At 45.8% G+C, this 23,104-nt stretch overlaps 1 protein-coding gene across 3 annotated transcripts in view; it reads left to right on the forward strand.

The window, feature by feature from the left end:
• Window positions 1-23,104, forward strand: part of LOC132821962 (LIM and senescent cell antigen-like-containing domain protein 2) — a 120,798-nt gene that overhangs the window by 89,297 nt on the left and 8,397 nt on the right. For all 3 annotated transcript variants that reach the window (XM_060834986.1, XM_060834987.1, XM_060834984.1), the window contains exons 5-9: window positions 4,977-5,126; window positions 10,909-11,059; window positions 13,844-13,936; window positions 19,423-19,471; window positions 22,962-23,037. In XM_060834986.1, the coding sequence (XP_060690969.1) occupies window positions 4,977-5,126; window positions 10,909-11,059; window positions 13,844-13,936; window positions 19,423-19,471; window positions 22,962-23,037 (519 nt within the window). The remainder of the gene's footprint in view (window positions 1-4,976; window positions 5,127-10,908; window positions 11,060-13,843; window positions 13,937-19,422; window positions 19,472-22,961; window positions 23,038-23,104) is intronic.

Below are 23,104 nucleotides of genomic sequence, written 5' to 3' on the forward strand. Positions count from 1 at the left end.
TCAGAACTTAGTTCCTGTGTTCTTACTGCGATGTCAGTGAGACATTCTGAATCAGTTGCGAAGTAAACTAAATTGAACAAAACTGGAAATGTTCTTATGCACAAATAAGAGTTCTTGGCTTCGGGGCCTAGAAATACACTTTGAGTCTGTGCAGAATTCTAAAAGAATTCTGTAAGTAATGTCTGTTCATCATAAACACCCCATGAGCTGAGCAAAGAGAGTGGAACTGCCAACTGCAACAACAGAGTTAAAAATCACACAGCACCAGGTTACAGTCCAACAGGTTTAATTGGAAGCAGTAGCTTTCGGAGCGACGCTCCTTCATCAGGTGGTTGTGACTACCACCTGTTGAAGGAGTGATGTTTCCGAAAGCTAGTGCTTCCAATTAAACCTGTTGGACTATAACCTGGCGTTGTGTGACTTTTAACTTTGTACACCCCAGTCCAACACCGGCATCTTCAAATCATGCAACAAGAGAGTGAGAGAACCAACAGGAGCCACGCCCACGGTTTAACACTCAGCGGTTAGTGGATATCTGGAATGCGTGACCTTAAAAGGTAGTGGAGGCTGGAAGTGTTACAACCTTTAAACAGTATTTGGATGAGCACTTCAAATAATACCGTAACATTCAAGGATTTGGGACAAGTGCAGGAAATTGGGAATAATGCCCTTTTAGTATCAATGCAGTCTTGATGGGCTGAAGGGCCTTTCCTGTGAATCTATGACTCTCCAAAGAAGAGTATGCAGGTAACAGGAAATAAGGAATGTGAAAAAGACAGTAGGGTCCAGGGAATGGAGAATAGGATACAGGGAATTGGGAATGGGAAAAGGGATGGGAAGCAGGGAATGGAGAGTAGTAACAGGGAATAGGGAATGGAAGACAGGGAGTGGGAACAGGGAATACGGAACAGGGGACATAGAATAAGAAACTGGGAATGGGGAGCAGGGTATAGAGAATATTGAGTGGAAAACAGGGAACACTCAACAGGAAATAACAGGCAGGGAACAGGGATTGTGGAGCAGTGAATTGAACAAGGAGCCAGAAACAGGGAGCAGAGAAAGGACTTTAAGATTGAATGTTGTGTTTTGTGATTTTCAAAATGATGAAATCATTTTAAGAGGATTGCAAGAACCAGCAAATGATCATTGTTGTGTGAGTGGTCCACGGATTATTCCCCAATGTGTGGTAATGATACCTGCCCATTGGCTGGGGTAAAGTCAGTTTTATTCCCTGGGATAATCTTGTTCCCTTAAAGATGATTAGATTCCCTACAGTATGGAAACAGGCCCTTTGGCCCAACAAGTACATACTGACCCTCCAAAGAGTAACCCACCCAGTCCCATTCTGCTACCCTATATTTACCCCTGACACTATGGATAACTTAGCATTGTCAATTCACTTGGCCTGAACCTCTTTGGATTGTGGGAGGAAACCGAAGCACTCAGCAGACCCGGGGAGAATGTGCAAATTCCACACAAACAGTCACCCGAAGTGGGAATCGAACCCATGTCCCTGGCGCTGTGCGGCAGCAGTGCTAACCACTGAGCCACCATGCCACCCATACTGGAGGACAGTGGGATTCATTGCAGTCATAGCAACCGGTGAGCTTGATAGTACAGTTCAGACTGATTTCCGTTGATTAATGCCAGTGGGTTACAGGCAGGTTGACCCCTGGTCATTTAAGGTAACCAGGAAACCCTCCCAATACCTGAACACCCTTACATTGTCCACTGATTGGGGTGAACAGGTTACAATTAGACTGAGGTTTGCAGATCTAGTGGATCCCAGTCCCCCTACAGACCAGAACTGGAGGAATGCCTCAATCACAGGTAGATTGATCCCTGAAGATTGAAAGTAGATAGATATTTACAGTTTGGAGTGAAATTGATGCATACATTTTGGAAAGATTGAGGACTGATTGATCAGTGTTGATTAACTGTTGTTGAGTCCTTGCGGATCTAGTAGCTTTGTCGCTGGATTCTTAATGTCCATGGGGACCTGAGTTTGAACACCACTGGGGCAGAAGGTGGAAGTTGAATTCAATAAAAATCCATAATTAGGAGTTTAATGATGACTATAAATCCATTGTCAATGGTCAGGAAAACCCACCTGGTTCACTTTAGAGAAGGAAACTGCCATCCTTACCTGGTCTGGCCTACATGTGACTCCAGACCCTTAACAATATAGTTAACTCTTAACTTCCTTCCGGGAAATTAGGGATGGACAATAAATTCTGGCCTATCCAGTAACACTCTCATCCTGTGAATAAATAAAAAAAAACACATCATACAATGAGGCATTTGCGAAAATCGCTGCAGACAGGATTATAGATGGATTCATATTGATTGGAAGGAGATGGATTTCTATAAATCTGAGGTTAATCCCCTCAGATTAAGGGTTTTAATGGCATGTAAATTGAGATGAACCCTTAAAGACTGCTCTCTGACTGCTGGAATGATATGGAAGGTTAAAATCTGGGAGGGTATATCAGGATAGTCATCCACACCCACACCATAGATTCCTACATCTGGTTTGCGTAAGTGAGATGTGCAGTTTTAGGGATGGAAGATAATTCTATTGCCAACAGAAATAGGGATTGTTAAAAAAAGGGGTGGGGCCAGAGTTCATTCATTTCCCTTCAGATTTTATTTGGACCAGAGATGGTGCCTTATCTGGACCAGGATCAGAGTCTGATCTTAAACTCAATCTCAGCACAAAGTCCCAAAGTGTACACTTTCTTTTAACACCATCTGAATTTGCCTGAGATACTGGAGTTCAACCTCGGTTTGTATCATTCCTCTAATCAGCTTTCAGTGAAAATTACAGATATCTGTCGCAGTACAGTTGCGCTGAGGAGTGACAGTGTGGAGATGTCAATTGTCAGTTGGATAGAAATCTCTGGAAAGAATGGGGACAGATGTGTGAGGGTCCATATATTTCTGCCCCGTAGTTTGAGGATTTGCACCCAGCCAGGAACTGTGGGCAGGTGTATCTGTACTTGTATGGAAATGTTCCAAAGTAACTTTTGATTCAGAGGGTTGTTAGGTCATAGAAACACCCAGAGCAGCAGACTCCATGACTGCCATTTAAAAGGGAGTTGGAGAAGGAAAGGAAATGGGGAAGGTACATGAAGATGAAACTCAGTCAAGAGGCAAAAACAGCTGACAGGTCTCCTTTTTTACTGAACAATTATTAGAATTTATCGCTGAGTGGTGTATGTCCGTGTGTGTGTGCATGTGTGTGTGTGTGAGTGTCTACATGTGTAAGTGTGTGTGTCTGAGTGTATGTGAGTGTATGCATGTGCCTATGTGTGGAGGTGTGTTTGTCTGTATGTATATGCGTTTTTATGTGTGTATGTCCACGTGTGTGTTAATGTGTTTCTGTTTGTGTATGTCTCTGTGTATATGTGTGAGTGCCTGTGCGTGTGTGTGTGTATGTGTGTGAGTGCCTGTGTGTGTGTGTGTGTGTGTGTGTGTATGTGTGCGCGCACGCGCGCGTGTGTGTGTGTATGTGTGTGAGTGCCTCTGTGTGTGAGTGCCTCTGTGTGTGTGTGTGTGCGCACGAGTGTTTGTGTGTGTGCGCGTGTGTGCGTGTATGTGTGTGTGTGAGTTGTGTGTGTATGTGTGTGTGTGTGTGTGTGAGTGCCTGTGTGTTGTGTGTGAGTGCCTGTGTGTGCGCGCGCGAGTGTGTGTGTGTGCGCGTGTGCGTGTGTGTGTGTGTGAGTGCCCGTGTGTGTGTGTGTGTGTGTGCCTGTGTGTGTGTGCGTGTTGTGTGTGTGTGTGTGTGTGTGTTGTGTGTGAGTGCCTGTGTGTGTGTGTGTGTGTGTGTTGTGTGTGAGTGCCTGTGTGTGTGTGTGTGTGTGTGTGTTGTGTGCGTGTGTGTGTGTGTGTTGTGTGTGAATGCCTGTGTGTGTGTGTGTGTGTGTGTGTGTTGTGTGTGAGTGCCTGTGTGTGTGTGTGTGTGTGTGTGTGTGTGCGCGCGCGCGTTAATATTGTTGGACCAGGGGCATGGGTTCAGGTCCCGCAATGGCAGATGGTGAAATTTGAATTTAAAAAATGTTCTGGAATAATGGCAGCCATGATTGTTGTAAAAACTGTCTGTTTCACCAATGAGTCTGTGTGCTCACCTGGCCTGGCTAACAGAAATATAATCCTAGATCCATAGCAATGAGGTGAACCTAACCTCATATATGTGGTTTTGTACACGTATGCGGTTCTGTACATGTATGTAGCTGTGCATTTGTAAGTCACTGTGTACATGTATGTAGCCGTGTATTTGTAAGTCACTGTGTACATGTATGTAGCCGTGTATTTGTATGTAGCTCTGTGTTTGTATATAGCTGTGTACATGTATGTGTGTTTACAGAATTCTTGCATGTTTACATTAAATGTGAGCAGCTACTGTCTTGGATAATTGTGGGTGACAATTCACTGCCTTTAATATTGCACTCCTTTGACTGTTAATATCACAAACCCAAAGTGCCAAACCAGAGGACACAGCTTAAAAATACGGGGTAGACCATTTAGGACAGAGATGAGGAGAAACTTCTTCACCCAGAGAGTGGTGGCTGTGTGGAATGCTCTGCCCCAGAGGGCAGTGGAGGCCCAGTCTCTGGATTCATTTAAGAAAGAGTTGGATAGAGCTCTCAAAGATAGTGGAATCAGGGGTTATGGAGATAAGGCAGGAACAGGACACTGATTAGGAATGATCAGCCATGATCATATTGAATGGCGGTGCAGGCTCGAAGGGCTGAATGGCCTACTCCTGCACCTATTGTCTATTGTCTATTTTCACTAATATTAGAAGAGTATTTTTCAGTGTTGTGTGGATGCTTTATATTAAATTGTGAGTGTACAGTTATATGTACAGACATTCAGTCAGGCTTATCAGTTAACCGGGTGTGTTTGTGCATGTGTGAGACATGTGGCTTCTGGTCTGAGTAACTGAAGACCCTGATATCATCTTTCACCAACAGGCATCTCTGCAGACCCTGTCACAACCGAGAGAAGGCGAAACACCTTGGCCAGTACATCTGTCAGAAATGCCACCTCATCATCGATGAAGTGCCACTCATGTACAGGAGCGATGCTTACCACGCTGATCATTTCAACTGTACCCACTGTGGGTGAGTCAGAGGACCAGTTCAACCATTAAAGCAGGAGCATGGGAACAAAGAAAATAGGAGCAGGAGTAGGCCTTATACAGCCGTTTGAACCCGTCCTGCCATGCATGATGACCCAAGCCAGTACATGCTGTCACTGGGGTGGGAGCAGATTCTGTACGTGAGTTTGTTTGAAAGTTAATTTGTACACACAATGTAGGATTATATGAAATAGCTGATCATAAGCACAAGGAAACATTGGAACTTTCAAATTACACCCCTGTACGGGATTGTGATTCTACGTACGAGTGTTTGTAAGTTGGACGTTCATAAATCAGAGATCTCCCTATACTGAGTCCCACTTTTGTCCCAGTTCCTTTGATCCCTTTAGCCCTAAGAACTATAGCTCCCTATTGATTTAGAGTACAGATCACATAACACTCCCGCTGTGCATCAATGATCGGCTCTATTACAAGAGAGAATCTAACTATTGCCCCTTGACACACCATCATTGAAACACCCACTATCAACATCCTGGGGTTATCATTGACCAGAAACTCAACTGAACTCACCTGCACAAGCACATTAGAATCTAGGAATACTGTGGCCAGTAACTCATCCTCTGCCTCCCCAAAGCCTGTCCACCATCTACAAGGCACATGTCAGGAGTGTGATGGAATACTCCCCACTTGCCTGGATGGAGGCAGCTCCAACCACACTTAAGAAGCTTGACACCATCCAGGACAAAGCAGCCCGCTTGATTGGCACCTTATTCACCAAGGTGGTTCCATCATCAATGACCAGTAGCAGTAGTGTGCCCCATCTACAAGGTGTACTGCAGCAGGCTCATTCAACAGCACCCTGCAAGCTCACAGGCTCCACCATCTAGAAGGACAACAGCAGTAGACACATGGGAACACCTGCAGACACCCCCACAGGACACACTCAATCCAGACTTAACAATACATCGCTGTTCCCTCACTGTTACTGGGTGAAATCCTGGGACTCCCTTCTGAACTGGGCCGTGGGTGTCCTTACACCAAATGTACTCAGGCAGTTCAAGAAGGCTGTTTTGGGGCATTTACCCAAAGCTGGGAAATAAGTACTGGCTTTGGTTAGCAACATTCACATCCCAGGAGAAATGTAGGCGACCTATTGACTGTTTACATTCACTCTATGTTATTAAGGTGATAAGAAAACATTAATCTCTATACCAGCTGTGACTCAGCATTGCCCCCTCATTGTCACTCAGTAAAGGTGGCAAAATGCTCCCAGATTACTGAATTAGCATTATGTGGGAGCTTGGGTTCAAACGGTGGTATTTAATTGTCATAAAACCTGGAATTGAGAGCTTATCGCATTATAGTGATCCTCTTGTCGACTGTTGTAAAAGCCTACCTAGTTCCTTTAAGGAGGTAAATCTGCAGTCCTTATCAGATTGGGCCTACACGTGACTCCAGACCCACAGCAAGGTGCTTGACTCCCAGCCCTCCTCTGAAGTGATACTTGATGACCCAGGTGAAGGCCTTTGAGGGTTTGGTAACTAACATTGGCCTTGTCAGTGATGCCCACATCTCATGAAAGAATAACACAAATTATATATTCATCCAGTGTGGGTTAGGTAGGATATCCAGAATCACAATATTGTTCCAGTGCAAATGGAGACCATTTGGCCCCTTGTGCCTGTACTATGGCATTTTCTTTAATAGATATATTTATTGAAAATTTAACATATTTTTTCAAACTTAGAAAATAGAAATCACAAATACAAACACTAATATACAATTAAATATTAAATAAATGACCAAAACCTGTCAAACAAAAAGAAAAGACAAAACTCAACTAACTACTAATCTAACCTATAAGAAACCAGAGAGTATAGTAAAATATCTTACATTAGTCAAGAAAATAAAACATAATAATTAAATAGTGAAGTATGTGCTTGGACCGAATTAACATCAAATTAACGAATTAACATAATAAAGCCCCTATTCATGCAGGATTCCTCCCCCAAGGGTCCCCGGACCTAGCCAGAACCATGACCTTAACTAGGTGAAAGTCCTTGACAAAATGGCCGAAATATCTGTATCTATGTAATTCAGGAAAGGCTGCCATATTTTATAGAATAATTCAGTTTTTTGGTGCACCATATTTGTAAGGAAGTCCAGGGGAATACATTCCATGATTAACCTGAGCCAGTTCAGAAGTCCTGGAGGGACCTCAGCTACCCAGTTTACCAAGATATTTTTCCTTGCACAATAGGAGAGATTGGTAAATAATTTCCTCCTGTGCACATCCAGGGAAGGCAGGTTCGAGAAGCCCAGGAGAAGAAATACTGGATCTACTCCAATTTCTGCTCCCAAGATTTCTGTCAGCGCATTTACTACTCTGACCCAGTATTTGCTGATCTTATGACATGTCCATAAGCAGTGTGGGAGAGTGCCCACTTCTATTTCACATTTGGGACACATTGGAGATGCTCCTGCCCTAAAGTTTGCCAATCGATCTGGTGTTATATGAGTCCTATGGAGTATCTTTAACTAAATGGCCTGAGTTCTATTGCAGATGGAGATTTTTCTGGCATTTTCCCAGATGTTGCATGCACTTCTAATGCACCGGAAGGATGTTGTGAAATTTGAAAGGGTTCCCAAAAGATTTACAAGGATGTTGCCAGGGTTGGAGGATCTGAGCTACAGGGAGAGGTTGAACAGGCTGGGGCTGTTTTCCCTGGAGTGTCGGAAGCTGAGGGGTGACCTTGTAGAGCTTTACAAAATTATGAGGGGCATGGATAGGATAAATAGACAAAGTCTTTCCCCTGGGGTCAGGGAGTCCAGAACTAGAGGGCATAGGTTTAGGGTGAGACGGGAAAGATATAAAAGCGACCTAAGGGGCAACTTTTTCACTCAGAGGGTGGTACGTGTATGAAATGAGCAGCCAGAGGAAGTGGTGGAGGCTGGTACAATTGCAACATTTAAAAGGCATTTGGATGGGTATATGAATAGGAAGGGTTTGGAGGGATATGGGCCAGGTGCTGGCAGGTGGGACTAGATTGGGTTGGGATATCTGGTCGGCATGGATGGGTTGGACCGAAGGTTCTATTTCCATGCTGTACATTTCTATGACTCTATGTCATCCCACATTTCTGTGGATATTTCTAACCTCAATTCCTGATCCCATGTTCCATGTCTTCTGACACTTCATTATGTAATAAATGGTAGAGAGTGCTGACCGAGGGTAAACCCATTGGCCACAACACTCTACGTTCGCGATCTGATTTGTAAAGGCTATCTAATAACATAGTCTTCTTCTGTATGTAATCTCGAATTTGGAAGTATCAAAAGAGGTCTCCATTAGGTAGTCCAAATTTCTGGTGCAGCTGTTCAAATAATATCAAGACCCCCTCATCAAACAGATCCCCTAAACAGGAGATACCCCTGGACCTCCAGGATTTGAATGTGGCATCTGTGAGCCCCAGTTGAAAACCCCGTGCCCCCACTATTGGAGTATCGGGGGATGTTTTATGTGATTTACCCTCGTTTTGCCGCAAGATCTTAATTGTGTTTAATACTATAGGGTTTTTACAATGGTCCATGATGACTTTCATCTTATCTGAAAATAAGAGGTTAATAAGAGGACTTTACTTGAGAAGCCTCGATGTCCACCCAGATTGATTGCGGGTCAGACAAGACCCAATCGACTACGTAGCTTAACAGGGAACTCAGCTGATACTTCCCAAAGTCTGGAAAATCCAGCCCTCCCCTTGCCTGTGAAAGTTGTAGCTTCTTCAGCTTAATGAGAGACCGTCTATGAATCCAGATAAAGGAACCCAGCCAGCCATATAATTTATGTAGAGCCAGCCTCGGCAGCATCACCGGAAGCATTCTCAGTGTATAGGAGACGGGGCAGGACATTCATTTTAATTAGTGCTATTCTACCCAGCCAGGAAATTGGAAGGTCTCCCCATCGCTGGAGGTCCTGCCTTATCCTTTCCAGTAAATGTACAAAATTTACCTTGTATCGCTAGCCAAATACTGGGGTAATAAAAATGCCTAAACATAAGAAACCTTCCAGAGACCACCGAAAGGGAAAATGGGATCCGTCCACTAAGTGGGACATAGTAGTGAGACCACCCATCGGCATGGCCTCCGATTTTGAGAAATTAGTTTTGTAACCTGAGAGTGCATGAAATAAATTAATAACTTGGATCATGCGGGACACGGACATCAAAGGATTACTTAGAAAAAGGAGAACATCATCTGCATAAAGGGTAATTTTATGTAATTGTACATGTCCATAAGTGGACCAGCTAATACTCCTGTAAACTCTTTGTAGAATTCAACCCTCAGGGCCGTTATAGTAGAATCAGCCCGTATAGCTTCCGCTAGTGGCTCAATTATTAGTGTGAATAGCAATGGTGAGAGAGGATATCCCTGAAGGCAATCCCTACCCACACTGAAGCTATCCGAGCCTAATCCATTGGCGATAAGAACTGCTTTGGTGTCATTATATAGTATTGAGACCCATTTATCAAATACCTTTCCAACGTATAGAACAGGTATGACCATCCAACCCTGTCAAATGCCTTCTCCGCGTCCAACGAGACGACTATTCCCAGTATTCTTTCCTGACGACAGACTTGAATCACATTCAAAACCCTTCTAATATTATTAGATGATCTAAGGCCTTTGATAAACCCCATCTGGTCCTCCTTTATGAAATATGGCAATACCCGCTCCAGCCTCAATGCTAATGTTTTAGAAAGAATTTTAAAATCTACATTTAGCAAAGATATTAGTCTGTATGATGCCCAATCTTCTGGGTCCTTTCCTTTTTTGAGAATGAGGGAGATATCCGCCTCTTTCAGCGAAGGTGGGAGGTAGCCCTGTCTATATGAGTAGTTGTACATGTCCATAAGTGGACCAGCTAATACTCCTGTAAACTCTTTGTAGAATTCAACCTGAAATCCATCTGGGCCAGGTGCCTTACCGCTCTGACGCTGCCTGATTGCGTCAAGTACCGTGGCATGTTAAATGAGCGTCATTTACCTTGTGCCAACCTCTTGCTTTCTCCCCCCAGCCCTTGCACATTAGTTTTCATTGGAAGACTCATTCAATGTCCTCCATGATTAAATCTGGTACTCATAGAGGTCAATGATTGATAGCATTTTCCATTCCTCTGCACCGAGCGGCAATGACTTGTCACTCAGGATGTCTCTTGATTTCACTTGGTGGTAATTACACTGACAATTATAACCATCTTCTGCCTCCCCTGTGGGCTGTCATACCCAGTCCTTTCATTACTGTCCCCTACTGCTTTATCGCTGTGTGATCAGTGACTGAATTGAATCATTGAGCCTTTTATTTCATCCCATGAGTTCCAATAAGATCAAGATGGTAAATGTGTTGGCAAAGAGTGTGTCGAATCCTGACAATGTGGAAGCAGGCCATTCTGAGTCCACACCGAACTTCCAAAGGGGATCCCACCCAGCCTCCCCCCACCCCATCCGTAGAGTCCTGCATGGCTAACCTGCCTAGTCTTCTCGTCCCTAGACCCTGTGGGTAATTTAGCACGGCCGATCCACTTACCCAGCACATCCTTTGTGGAAGCGAGCGGATCCTGGAACAAACCCACACAGGGGAGAATGTGCAAACTCCACACAGACAGTCGCCGCGAGGGTGGGATCGGACCCACATCCCTGGCGCTGGGAGGCAGCAGCGCTCACCACCGTGCCACCCCCATGTCTGCAGGGTCATGGTTTAAACTTGTTGGTGTTAGTAATGGGAGTGTGTGTTTGGTCATTTTACAGGAAGGAGCTGACAGCGGAGGCCCGAGAGCTGAAGGGGGAGCTGTACTGTCTCCCATGCCATGACAAAATGGGCATTCCGATCTGCGGGGCGTGCCGCAGGCCAATTGAGGGGCGAGTGGTCAACGCTCTGGGCAAGCAGTGGCACGTTGAGGTGGGTGAGCCAGCAGCAGGAAGCCTCAGGAACCTGTCACAGGGAGGGGGGGGGCTGCGGATGGACAAACAGCACAGCCTGTCTAACCCTCTCCCCAGTCTCAGGCCGGGCCAGGGGCTCACCGTTAGGGTGTCCCGCCTGACCCCTCAGCTGAGCTTCCCATCCCACGTCTGCGCTGTCCCCCAGGCTATCAGCTTCTCTTATGGCGCTGTGCCCATATCTGTGGGCCAGGAGACCCAGGTTCAACTCCCTACCTGCTCCAGAGGTGGGTCGTGACGCCTCTGAGCAGGGTGATTAGAAGATCTCTACACCTCTGCCACGTCTGTGCCCCATCTCAGCTCTCCCAGGTGCTGAAATCCCTCAGTATTACTGTTAGACACAACTATCCCAGCACACTCCCTGGCTGATCTCCCATTAACTGGGGAAGGCTGCTGCCTGTGTTTCTAATTCACACTGACTCCTGATCACTCATTCTCACCGGCTCCTGGTCTAGTAGTGCCTCCATTTGTTTGCAAATCCCTCCTGGCCTCACCTCTGTAATGTCCAGCCACCCTACAACCCTCCCAGTCTGGCTCTTTCAGCACCCTCCTCTTCAATCCCTCCAACGTTGGTGCCTGTCCATTCAGCTGCCTGGATGCTACGCTCTGGAGCTCCCTTTCTGAGTCTCTCTCTGGCCACTCCGCCTCCCTTTTACTTTCTGGACTTTTAGGTGCCCAGTCCACCAACTCATGTGACCCAGTGTCAGGATCTGTCCAGCAACACCATGAGATAACCCGCTGCCTTACAGGTGCTATGTAGAGGTACCAGTTGTTGTAGTAGTAGTGGAAGATGCTTTCGGTTGGTCTGGTAATCCGGGTGAGAACCTTTCAGTATCAACAATAAACCCAGGGCTCAGAGAAAGGAAAGTTTGCAGTCTGTAAAATATGTCTGTGCCTTCAGGTGACCCTAAACTTTGTGTGGTTTCTGAAGAGGCCACTGTGGTGACAGTCCGTCACAGGGTGAATGGCCTGGCAAACCACGGGTAAGTCTGGAGCAGGAGCAAATCGTGGAGCAGTTTGACCCTCCTTTCTTCGTCACTGTCACCCATTTCCTATTTTACAACCTCCCTGCAGTGAAGGCGGGTGGGTTCAGTCTGAGGAAGCTCTTGTCTTGTGGAACTGAGATACTGAGTTCCTAACGGGAGGACTAGAGAGGGGCCATAGTGAGGGAGCATATGGACTCACAGGCGGTGCTTGTAACAACCCATCTCCTCCTGGTGATCTAGGGCTCCTGGGGTGGGTTTAGAGCAGCTACATTGGTCACTGAGTTAATGCCACAACGTGGGAGGGAGACACAAGCATTGCTGCAGTCCCTCATACACCTTAATGGGAAGTATCGTTCGAATACTGAAGCCAAACCAGCCCTTTGTCTGCGCCATCTTGGTGCTGTGGGGGAATGGAGACTTTCTCATGTGTATCCCAGGCTGCTGTGAGGCTGCTGTAAGCCAACTCCAGCCCCTCTCCCTCCAGTGAGAGATTATCAGTCCACTACAGTTCCCCCCCCCCTTGATGAACCCTCAACGTGGCAGTGGGTGTGTCTGGATTGGAAGGAAAAGCCGCTGAGGATCTGGGGTCTGTTCCCTTCCCACTGACCATGAGGCCGGACGGGGCTGGCGAGGTTACTACAAGCCACGCCACCGTCAACACAGCGTTCGGCAGCCAGGGGCCGGGTACAAGGGCATGACCTCCACATTGCCCAGCTGCCTGGCCCAAAACCGTACCACAGCTCTCGCTGGCCGTGCATGTAAACCCAGCAGCTCTCCTCCTGTCGGGCACTTGTGGGCACCTTGGACAGCAACAACTCAAGAAGGCAGCTCACCACCCCTCCACTCAGGGCAAGTGGGAGTTGACGCATTTTGGGAGATCAAAATGCAAGAGGAAAGTAGCCAGTAAGTGGCAGGACCCTTTTTGGAGCAGTGATATACGGAGGGATCTTGGGGTGCAGGCCCGCAGCTCGCTGTAAGTGTGGCAGCACAAGTAGACAAGGTGGTAAAGAAGTTGTACAGCACGCTGCCCTTCACAAGTTGGGGCTTTGGGTGTACAAGATGTGCTGAGAATGTATAAAACTTTAGTTCAGTCACATTTGGAGTATTGAGTGCAGCTCCAGTTCCCACACTAAAAGAAGAAGGTGGAGATTTTGGAGATGATGCAAAGCAAGGTTTCTCAGGACGTTGCCTGGACTGGGGTTGCCTGTGGTGAAGGCAGGGGTGGAGTGTATTAGCCATAAGGAGAGGCTGGACAGTCCTGGATTTGCGAGAGTGTCAGAGGCTGAGGGTTGGTGGGGGGGGTGTGGGGGCGACCTGATAAGAGTGTATAAAATGATGATTAGAATATAAAGCCGAGTCTCTTTCCCAGGGTGGACATGTCAGCTACTGGGGGGACGTAGGTTTAAGGCAGAGGGAGAAAGTTTGAAGAAGATGTACGTGGCATGGTTTTCACACAAAGGGTGGTAGGTGCCTGGAACACACTGCCAGGGGAAGTGGGCGAAGCAGATATGATAGCAATATTTAAACAGGCACGTGAACAGGCAGGGAATACAGATTATGTGCAGGCAGGTGGGATTACTTTACAGTGGCAACATGGTCAGCACATGGTCAACACGGTGGGCCGAAGGGCCTGTTCCTGTTCCATGTTCGACGTTGGATTGGGGTGAGCAATAAACACTGGGCTCACCAGTGTTACCCACGCTCTGGGAATGACTGAGGAGAAACCGATTAATCACTTTGTTCTGTTTCATCTCCTGCAGCATTTTGTTTGTGCAAAATGTGAGAAGCCATTTCTGGGACATCATCATTTTGAGCGGAAAGGCCTGGCCTATTGTGAGAAGCACTACAACCAGGTACTGACCCCAAACCTAGCCTTATTATTCACTGATTTAATATGGTGCTGTCCTCTTGACGCAGACTGTTACTGAAGGTGATATTGCTGTCAGTTGAATTACTGACACCAACAGCAGGTTCATCGTGCAAATGGGTAAAGAGTAGGCCGCCTGCATTTCCTGCCTGTCCAGCCTTCGGTGCCATCGCGGCAAACTGACCATCCATATATACGGCACAAAATGAGATTGAAAATGATGGAATGGAGCTTTTGGTTAGAGGGAGTTCCGCACTTCTGTTTGATGAAATATTTTGTAATGTCCCTGATGACTCACTCTGTCCTTGACTACCCAACAGGAGAAACCATTTCTGTCCATCCTATCCATTCGCTTCAAGCCTCAATCAAGTCACCCCTTTGTCTCCCACATCCCGGAGAATGTAAGCATAGTTCACGTAGTCCCTTCGCTTAATCTAAACATCGGAGCCCTGCTAACATTCTGGGGAATCTGTATTGCACAGGAGCAGATCAATGAGGAGGTCACACCCCTCTGGTCTGATCAGCTCACACCCCTCTGGGCCCAGTGACCAAAGGTGGGCAGCATAGGTGTGGAAGTGCAACCAAACACACAGTAAAAAATATTTCTCAAAACTAAAATGGGGAAGCAGTCTTCACTCTGATGCCCTCAATTCCCTCATCATTTCGATTGTTGCATTAAATTTGTTTGTTATAATCAAGTAGGAAACAGAGATTATCTGTTAATTGGATGAGAACAATACGGCCTAGATTAGAGTGATGCTTTTGCCCAAAACATCGATTTTCCTGCTCCTCAGATGCTGCCTGACCTGCTGTGCTTTTCCAGCACCACTCTAATCTTGACTCTGATCTCCAGCATCTGCAGTCCTCACTTTCACCCAGTTGAGGACCAAGTAATCAGAGTGTTAAGGGTTCTGAGGGAGGGTCACTCAAGCCGAAACATTAACTCTGATTTCTCTCCACACATGCTGCCAGATCTCCAGAGGTTTTCCAGCAATTTCCGTTTTTGTTTCTGAATTGCAGCATTTGCAGTTCTTTCGGTTTTCATTTTGTTCAGAGTTTTGTGAAGTGTGAGTTGGAATAAAAGTGTCAATCCAAACTGCCCTTAACCTCTGGCATTTAACATTAGCATCTTATTCATGAGGAAATTTACCATCTACTCTGTAAAACACAGATCTGTCAGAATTTGGCACTCTGCTTCCTTTGTGCTTTCATTTATTTTGCTAGATATTTCTGAAATTGTCAAGAAATTACTCTTTCTTTTGTCATTGCTTTGTAACTGGCTGTAGTTCTTTTATGTCTATGCTCTACCAGCTCCACCAGCTTAGATGGTGCTATATTTGGTCTCGATGGGCTGAATGGCCTCCTTCGGTTCTATAATGACTCCCTGATTCTATTGTGCTTGAGCCCATTTTATTGAAATATTGCACAGATTCCAGAGGCAAGTCCTGTCTTTACTCTAAACGCAACAGCTCCCCCCTCCTTCACTGGTCCACCCCAGACCTGACTCTACACCGGGACTCAGGTCTCATTGGGCTGATGTAGCTGAAACAGTACGAAGGCGTTAATATTCACAGTTCCCAGCTCTAACAGCTTGTCTCTCCCTCCTCACGATCCTGGCCCCTCGATCCTGGCACCTGAACAGTCCACCATTTGGAGCAAAACAAGCTCTTTCCAACCAGTGCTGCGATGTTATTCCCAGAGCTGTCCTCTCGGAAACATGAAATCCCAAACGTCCTTACCATTATCCTTAAATAACTCCAATATAACTGGAAGCTGCAGTCTCCTTTTCAATCCCATCTCAGCTCAGAGATAGACAAAGAATGTCCTTGTCTCTGGGCCCGATGCTGTAGGTGTGAGTCCCACTCCAGCGCTCATTGGCAATAGAGAAGTGCTTGTAATGTGACCGGAGCAAATTTCTTCTCAATCTTCTGCAACTAAGGCAGGCAGTAAGTGTAGGTGAATTTTCCAGTCAACCGGAATTCTGTTGTTGCTGCAAAGGCCCCATGCTAAAAAGATTCCCAAAGCATGCGTTCTGGTCATGAGCATGTGTCTCCTTCAGGCTGAGGGACTTTTTGTCCAGATTATTGCAGGGAACCACCTACACATGTCCTTATGGTTGATTATTCCCTCTCTTTCAACTCAGCGCTCACCCTCGTGGAGAGTGGGAATGGCAGGCCATATTCCACCAATCCCCAACATGATCAAGAGTTGCTGAAGTTTGGTCATTTCACAGTAGTTACTCTCAAAGGTAACTCCATCTCCTCTCCCTCTTGAGCGTCCCACCTCAGGGGGACAATGAGAGGGTTAATGCTGAACCCAGTGGTTTGACCTGACATTGTTGTGAAAGTTTATTCCTTAATTGACATCGCACAAAACAGACCATCTGCTCATGATACCATTGCTGTGCACAGGTTAGCTGCCATTCTAGCATATTGACATTCATACAATCCCTACTAGTGCAGAAAGAGGCCATTCAGCCCATTGAGTCTGTACAGTCCTCTAAAGGACCCATCCCTGTAAACCCCACATTTCCCAAGGCTCACTCACTTAGCCTGCACATCCCTGGACACTATTATGGGCAATTTCACACGGCCACTCCATCTAACCTTTGAACTGTGGTAGGAGCCTGAGCACCTGGAGGAAGCCCACGCAGACACAGGGAGAATGCACTCACTTCACACACATTCCCAGGTTCCCTGGGAATTGAACCTGGGTCCCTGATATTGTAAGGCAACACTGCTAACCACTGAGCCACCCTACATGTTAGGGCTCAGCTGGTCATCTGCAATGTACTTTGAGCTGCTGCTGGAGCTAGGGCTGTGCCATGAGGACAGATTGAAGGCACTGGGTCTATGTTCTGTCCAGTTTACAAGAATGAGAGTGATGGCATTAGTAATTTATTATTCATGAAAATACAGTAAGATGTGTAAAAGTCACCCATAAGTAAGGACAAATTCCATTTCTTGTCCCAAATCATGGTTTCTTGATTTCCTAAGTGGATGCTGTTACACTCTGTAACCATCAGACCTCTGTCCCCAAGGCTGCTACACCAGGAGAGGTGATCATATCGAAATATAGGATATTGTGACAGGTCTGAAACCTGGGAGACACAGGAAGGATGGTTCCTTCTGGCTGGACCCCAGGAACCAGGAGATACTGTCTCAGGATAATGGGTAGAGTTGTGGAGAGGGTGCCCTTGGCCAGGCCAGTTAGGATTGAGATGAGGAGGAATTTCTTCTCTCGGATAATGTTGAACCTTTGGAATCCCCTACCTGAGCATCTACGGAGCTGCCAGAGGAAGTGGTAGAGGTAGGTACATTTACAACACTGAAAAGATATTTGGACAGGTACATAGATAGGAAAGGTTTTAAAGGGATGTGGGCCAAATGCAGGCGAATGGGACTAGTTCGGTTTGGGATCTCTGGTCGGCATGGACGAGTTGGGCTGAAGAGCTGGTTTCTGTGCTGTGTACCTCTGAATATGTTCAAGACTGGGATCAATGGATCACTAGGTATGAAAGGTGTAAGGCCCAGGAAAATTGCTCTGGAGCAGAAGGTCAGCCATGATTTGGCCGAATGACAGAAAGCAATGACCTACTCCTGCTCTACTTCCTACCTCTCCTCTGAAATATCCAGTGATCATGAAAAACGGTTCATAAACACAAACCTTTCTTCCAAATTCATGCAAAAGACTTAGACCTTCTGAGAATAAAGCTACTCTGGATAGCATGGTGGCTCAGTGGTTAGCACTGCTGCCTCATAGCACCAGGGGCCTGGGTTCGATTCCAGCCTCGGGCAACTGTCTGTGACATTGTCTGTGTGGGTTTCCTCCCACAATCCAAAGCATGTGCAGGTTGGGTGAATTGGCCATGCTAAATTGCCCATTGTGTTAGGTACATTAGTCAGGGGTAAATGTAGAAGGGAGTGGGGGGTTGATATGATACTTTTGATATTGACCATCATTTCGCAGATCTGCTCATCTTTTACGCTGGTTGGTGCAACAGCAACAAAGTTTTAGGGGAGGCGACAGCCTAGTGGAATTATTGCTGGACTGTTAATCCAGAGACCAGGCTGAGTTCTGGTGACCCAGGTTCAAATCCCACCATGGCAGATGGTGAAATATGAGTTCAATATAAAAACTGGAATCCAGAATCTGATAATGACCACGATTCTGTTGTCGATTGTTGGAAAAAAAACGCATCTGATTCACTAACATTCTTAAGGGAAGGAAACTGCTGAGCTAATATGTCACTCCAGACCCACAGTGACGTGGTTGATTCTTAACTGGGATGGTCTAGCCAGCAACACCCTCACCACCTGACTGAATGTAGAAAAAAACCCTCAATGAATATTGGAACAAGAGGAAAAATCTGACACAGAAGCCAACTTTAGAATCAAAACGAATAATTCCTTAAAGGGAGTGGACAACCCTGTTTTAGCACAAGATTGTCACATTAGTTTGTCACCTTATGAGGAAATGACAAGAAACGTGGTGGGGTTGAAAAGAAAAATGATCTCAGTTGTGTAGGCAGATGAGTCATGCGGTTGTGAGTTTTGAACTTCTCCAAAGTTCCTGTGTAGTTTCTGGTGCAAAAATCACACAATTTTAGCAAAACAAGTTGAAGACTTGGAAAAACCGAAGACCCCCATCCTTGGGGAGAATGGTAAAAACAAACAGAGACCATTATCAGTATTGTTTCCTTGACAGCAGTTAGAATTCTAGTCCATGAGACTATAGGAAATAGGCCATTCGGCCCCTTGAGCCTGAGCCACTACTCAATAGGATCATGACATTCCTCATGCCTGCTTTCCTGTCTCTTTCCCTGTTCTGTTGGTCAAGAATCTACCTATCTCAGCCTTATATACTCAAAGTCTCTGTCCCAGAGCTCTCATTGAGAAGGAGATTTGCAACACTCTGAAAGAAAAAAATCCTCCTTATCTCAGACTTAAATTGGCACCTTTAGTCACTCTCCCATGAGGGGGAAACATCCTCTCAGTATTTACTCTGGGAAGTCCCTTAAGGATGCTTTCTGTTTCAATAAAATCACCTCTCATTCTTCTAAACTCCAGTGTGTAGAGTCTCGAATTATTCAGCCTTTGCTCATGAGACAGTCCCTCCATACCAGGGATAAGCCAACTGATCACTCTCGTTCATCACATTAAAGGTGAAAAATAACTTTTCTCATATTCACAATTTATGTGATAGACCTAAGAAAGGTCAAGGTTTTTAAGACTTATATCAAGACCATATTAAATGATAAAATGTATTAAATTTATTTCCCCTGATTCTGGTTTTCGTCACTCATACAGTGATATAACTGCAATGTAATTCGGTGTGATCAGCTGAACGTTCCTCTCTGTGATACTGAGAATGGTGCTGACTGAGCTGATATTTTAATGGAGGCCAAGGCCCAGTCCCCGGAGACATATACATTCCTGAGTCTGCTCATCCACTCTCTGTTTGTTTCTGCAGCTGTTTGGCGATGTTTGCTATCATTGTAACCACGTGATTGAGGGAGATGGTAAGTGCATCTTTCAGAGTCTGTGATCCTCACACACAAACTGATCATCATTCTTCTGGGCGTTATCTGTCTGCTTAGTATTGGTGTCTCAATCATTGCACTATGATGGCAGTTCCCACTTCTATACATTCCTATTTCCCTGCTTTATTATCCTGCTTGTTGTCCCCAGTCCTCATCCTGGGGAAACAGCTCCTCCATATAGAGCCTTTGCAGAGAGCAGCTCCCCTCCATCCCAATCCTCGGCCTTTACCCAGTAGCCCTGCAATTTCCTTCTCTTTGACAACACACCAATTCCCTTTCCAATGTCAGAATCAAAACCTTTCTCTATTACGCTCTCAGGCAGTGCACACCAAATCCTAACCACTCCTTGTGTGTCAAAGTTCTTTTGCCCAACACCTTAAATCTGTGCTGTCTGCCTCTCTGTCCTTTCTGTAATACAGCTATTCCCCCATCAATTCTGCCGCGGCCCTCATGATGTTGAATATCTTGGTCAAATGACTTAAAACGAACAGCCCCAGCTTCTCCAGTCCGTTCACATGAACTGGCGTTCCTCATCCTTCCCATCATTCCCCTGCATCTTCTCCACACTCTCTCTAATGCCCTCAGTTTCTTCCTAAACTGGTCCTCAAACGTTGTAGTTGTAGAGCAAGCCAGCGTTTTATAGAACACAGAACTAAAACACAACAAATGCTGGAAAACCGAAGCAAACTCAAAAACAAACAGTAGGAAACAGACTGGCCCAAACACAGAGACACACAGTCACGACCTCAGCTCATGACCTACTCATCAGAACGCTGTTTACAGAGTTTTCCACTGGGTTATTATAACTTCCCTGCTCTGTCACTCTCTGCCCCCAGATAGAAACTCCAGGCTCCTTCATGCTTTGTTAATCATCCATGTGGTATCTCCATATTCTAACTTACCTGCATCCAATTGTAATCACTGTTTCCAATACTGTCACAATCTCAGTGCACCACTGAAAGATGTTAGCCAATACTTATTGAATCAGACTGATACCTTTGCTCTGGCCGATAGCCAATTTTGTAACCATTACGCTGCTGCTGCTGCTTTTCTCACAAGGGTTTCAATTTTGATAATTTCTCGTGAACAGCTTTTTAACGTCAGATCCACAGCACCGACTGCCCTGTCCTATCCAACATCTCTGTCACCTCACCAAAAACCTCCACGTCTGTCAGGCATGACTTCCCCAGATTAAACCGGTGCCCCTCGATTTGTCTTTGCTTGTCCGGTGGCTGTTCATTTTCTCCTGAATAATCAGTTCTAAAAGCTCCCCTGCTACCGATCTTGTATTGGCCGGTGTAAACCTCCAACATTGTTTGGAGTCAGGGCTGTAATGTTTACAAATCTCAGATGCTCTGCAGCCATCCAGGAGATCCGAACAGGAGAGAGGATTTTGAACAGTATCTCCCCAATTTCTGCCATTGTGTCCCTCAGTGACCAATGATGTACCACATCCACAAAGTGTGGTGTCTGCAGTCCATATACTGCTGGTTTCTTTAATAACTCCTCGCTACCTACTTTATCCCATCTGTTATTTCAATATCTTGGAGATTTAAGTTAAATCGAGCAAGTTCATCTTCCTCAGTAAACCTTGATGGAATGTACACATCCAGAATTTTAGCCATGCCCCTGTCTCCATCAATAGATCTCCATTTTGATACCTCACTGGCCCTCTGACATCACTGTCACTGTTACTATGTCAATAGAAGGTCTTCGGATTCCCTGTGATGTTAGCTGCCGGGCACCTCACGTGCTGTCTCCATGCTGCTCCTATTTCCTGTTTTACCTTTTCTCTGCCTCCTTCTCCCTTGTATGATCAACTTGACGTCTACCAAATGTCTTTCTTTTGCAGCTCATCCCACTGCCTAACTAGTTTTGTCTCCAGAGGCTGCGGTTACCCACCCTTTCACTGGTTTGGGCATGGATTAAGACTATGGCTTAATCAGCTACTCCTCATAGTTACCTCTTGGATGCTTGTCTGTAGCTTTAACTCCAATTCTTCCTCAATTTGCAGTAACTAGATCACCTCTGAGCAGGTACATTTTAATACTATGTTGCTCCTTGTCCTTCTAATCTAACTTTATAAGATTCTGATCTCTATTCCTGAGATGTGCCAATGGATGTACCAATGGAATCAGAGTGAAATATGAATGAATGAATGAATGCTCCGAATTTCTCATTGAACAGAATGATTGTGTAATATTTTAAGTTTAAGGCATTCAAGAGAGCATGAGATGAATATTTGAATAGAAATGGTATGCAAGGGTGTAGGCTGAAGGCAGGAGGTTGGCACTAGCTACTGATGTTCATTTGAAGAGGTGGTGCAGGTGCAATGGGCTAAATGGCCTCTTTCTACACTTAACAATTGTTTCCGTGAATTGTGAAGAGGTGATAGATTGCTCGAGGATTGAAGGAGAGATCGAGGGAGATAGCAGGAACCAGTTCCTCTGTTGGCACAGCCCAGAACCAGGGGCAATCACCTCACATACCAAACGCGGCCATTTGCAAAACAGTTCTTCCCGCAAAGGGAAGTGGGAATTTGGAGCTCCCTTTGTCCAGAACGGCTGTTGAGGTTGTGGGTCAATTGGACATTCCAAAGCTGAGATTTATGCTGGATGAGTTAAAGTCTGTGGAGTATGGTAATAGAGTTAAAATACAGATCAACGGTGGTGCAGTTGCAAAACAGAACAGGCCTGAGGGTGTGAATGGCCTCCTCCTGTTCCCTGAAGCAACGACGCCATTTCAAACACAGAGATGGATAATGGGGATACAATTGGATTAGTAATCCCTGATACCCTGCAGTTACAATCCCAATGGAACTGAAATTCAATTAATAAGAAATCCAGAATTAAAAACTGCCTCCAGACCAATGTTAATGTGGTTTTGAGAGAGAGAGAGAGAGAGAGACAGAAGGACAGAGAGAGACAGACAGAGAGAGAGAGAGAGAGAGAACGCCAGGGATGCCAGGTTTGATTCCTGCCTCAGGCGACTGTCTGTGTGGAGTATGCACATTCTCCTTGCGTCTGTGTGGGTTTCCTCCGGGTGCTCCGGTTTCCCCCCACAGTCCAAAGATGCACAGGTTAGGTGAACTGGCCATGCTCAATTGCCCATAGTCTTCAGGGTTGTGTAGGTTAGGTGCACTAGTCTGGGGTAAATGTAGAGTACTGGTGGAATGGCTTTGGGTAGATTACTTGTTTGGAGGGTCAGTGTGGACTTGTTGGACTGAAGGGCCTGTTTCCTTACTCTATGATGATTCTAGACAGAGGTAATAGCTACACATCAAGATTGAACTATTATTTGGAGGAACATCATGGAAAACTGCATAGACATAACTAACTGCAGGCTTTAGTGGGGAAGAGCAGGCCTTTTCCTGCTCATGTCCATAGCGAGTGGATCAGAGGCAATGACAAGAATGGTTATGGTGGGAGGTTTGAGAGCAAATGGTAACACTGCCTGCTTTCTGTTCCAGTGGTCTCAGCTCTGAATAAGACCTGGTGTGTTCACTGCTTTGCCTGTTCCACCTGCAATGCCAAGCTCACCTTGAAGTAAGTGGTCATCATCGTGCCCTCTGACCTCTTGGGCTGCCCCAGCGAGGCCATCAAGCCACAGACA

This window comes from Hemiscyllium ocellatum, chromosome 13 (genome assembly GCF_020745735.1).
Source record: "Hemiscyllium ocellatum isolate sHemOce1 chromosome 13, sHemOce1.pat.X.cur, whole genome shotgun sequence".
NCBI lineage: Eukaryota > Metazoa > Chordata > Chondrichthyes > Orectolobiformes > Hemiscylliidae > Hemiscyllium > Hemiscyllium ocellatum.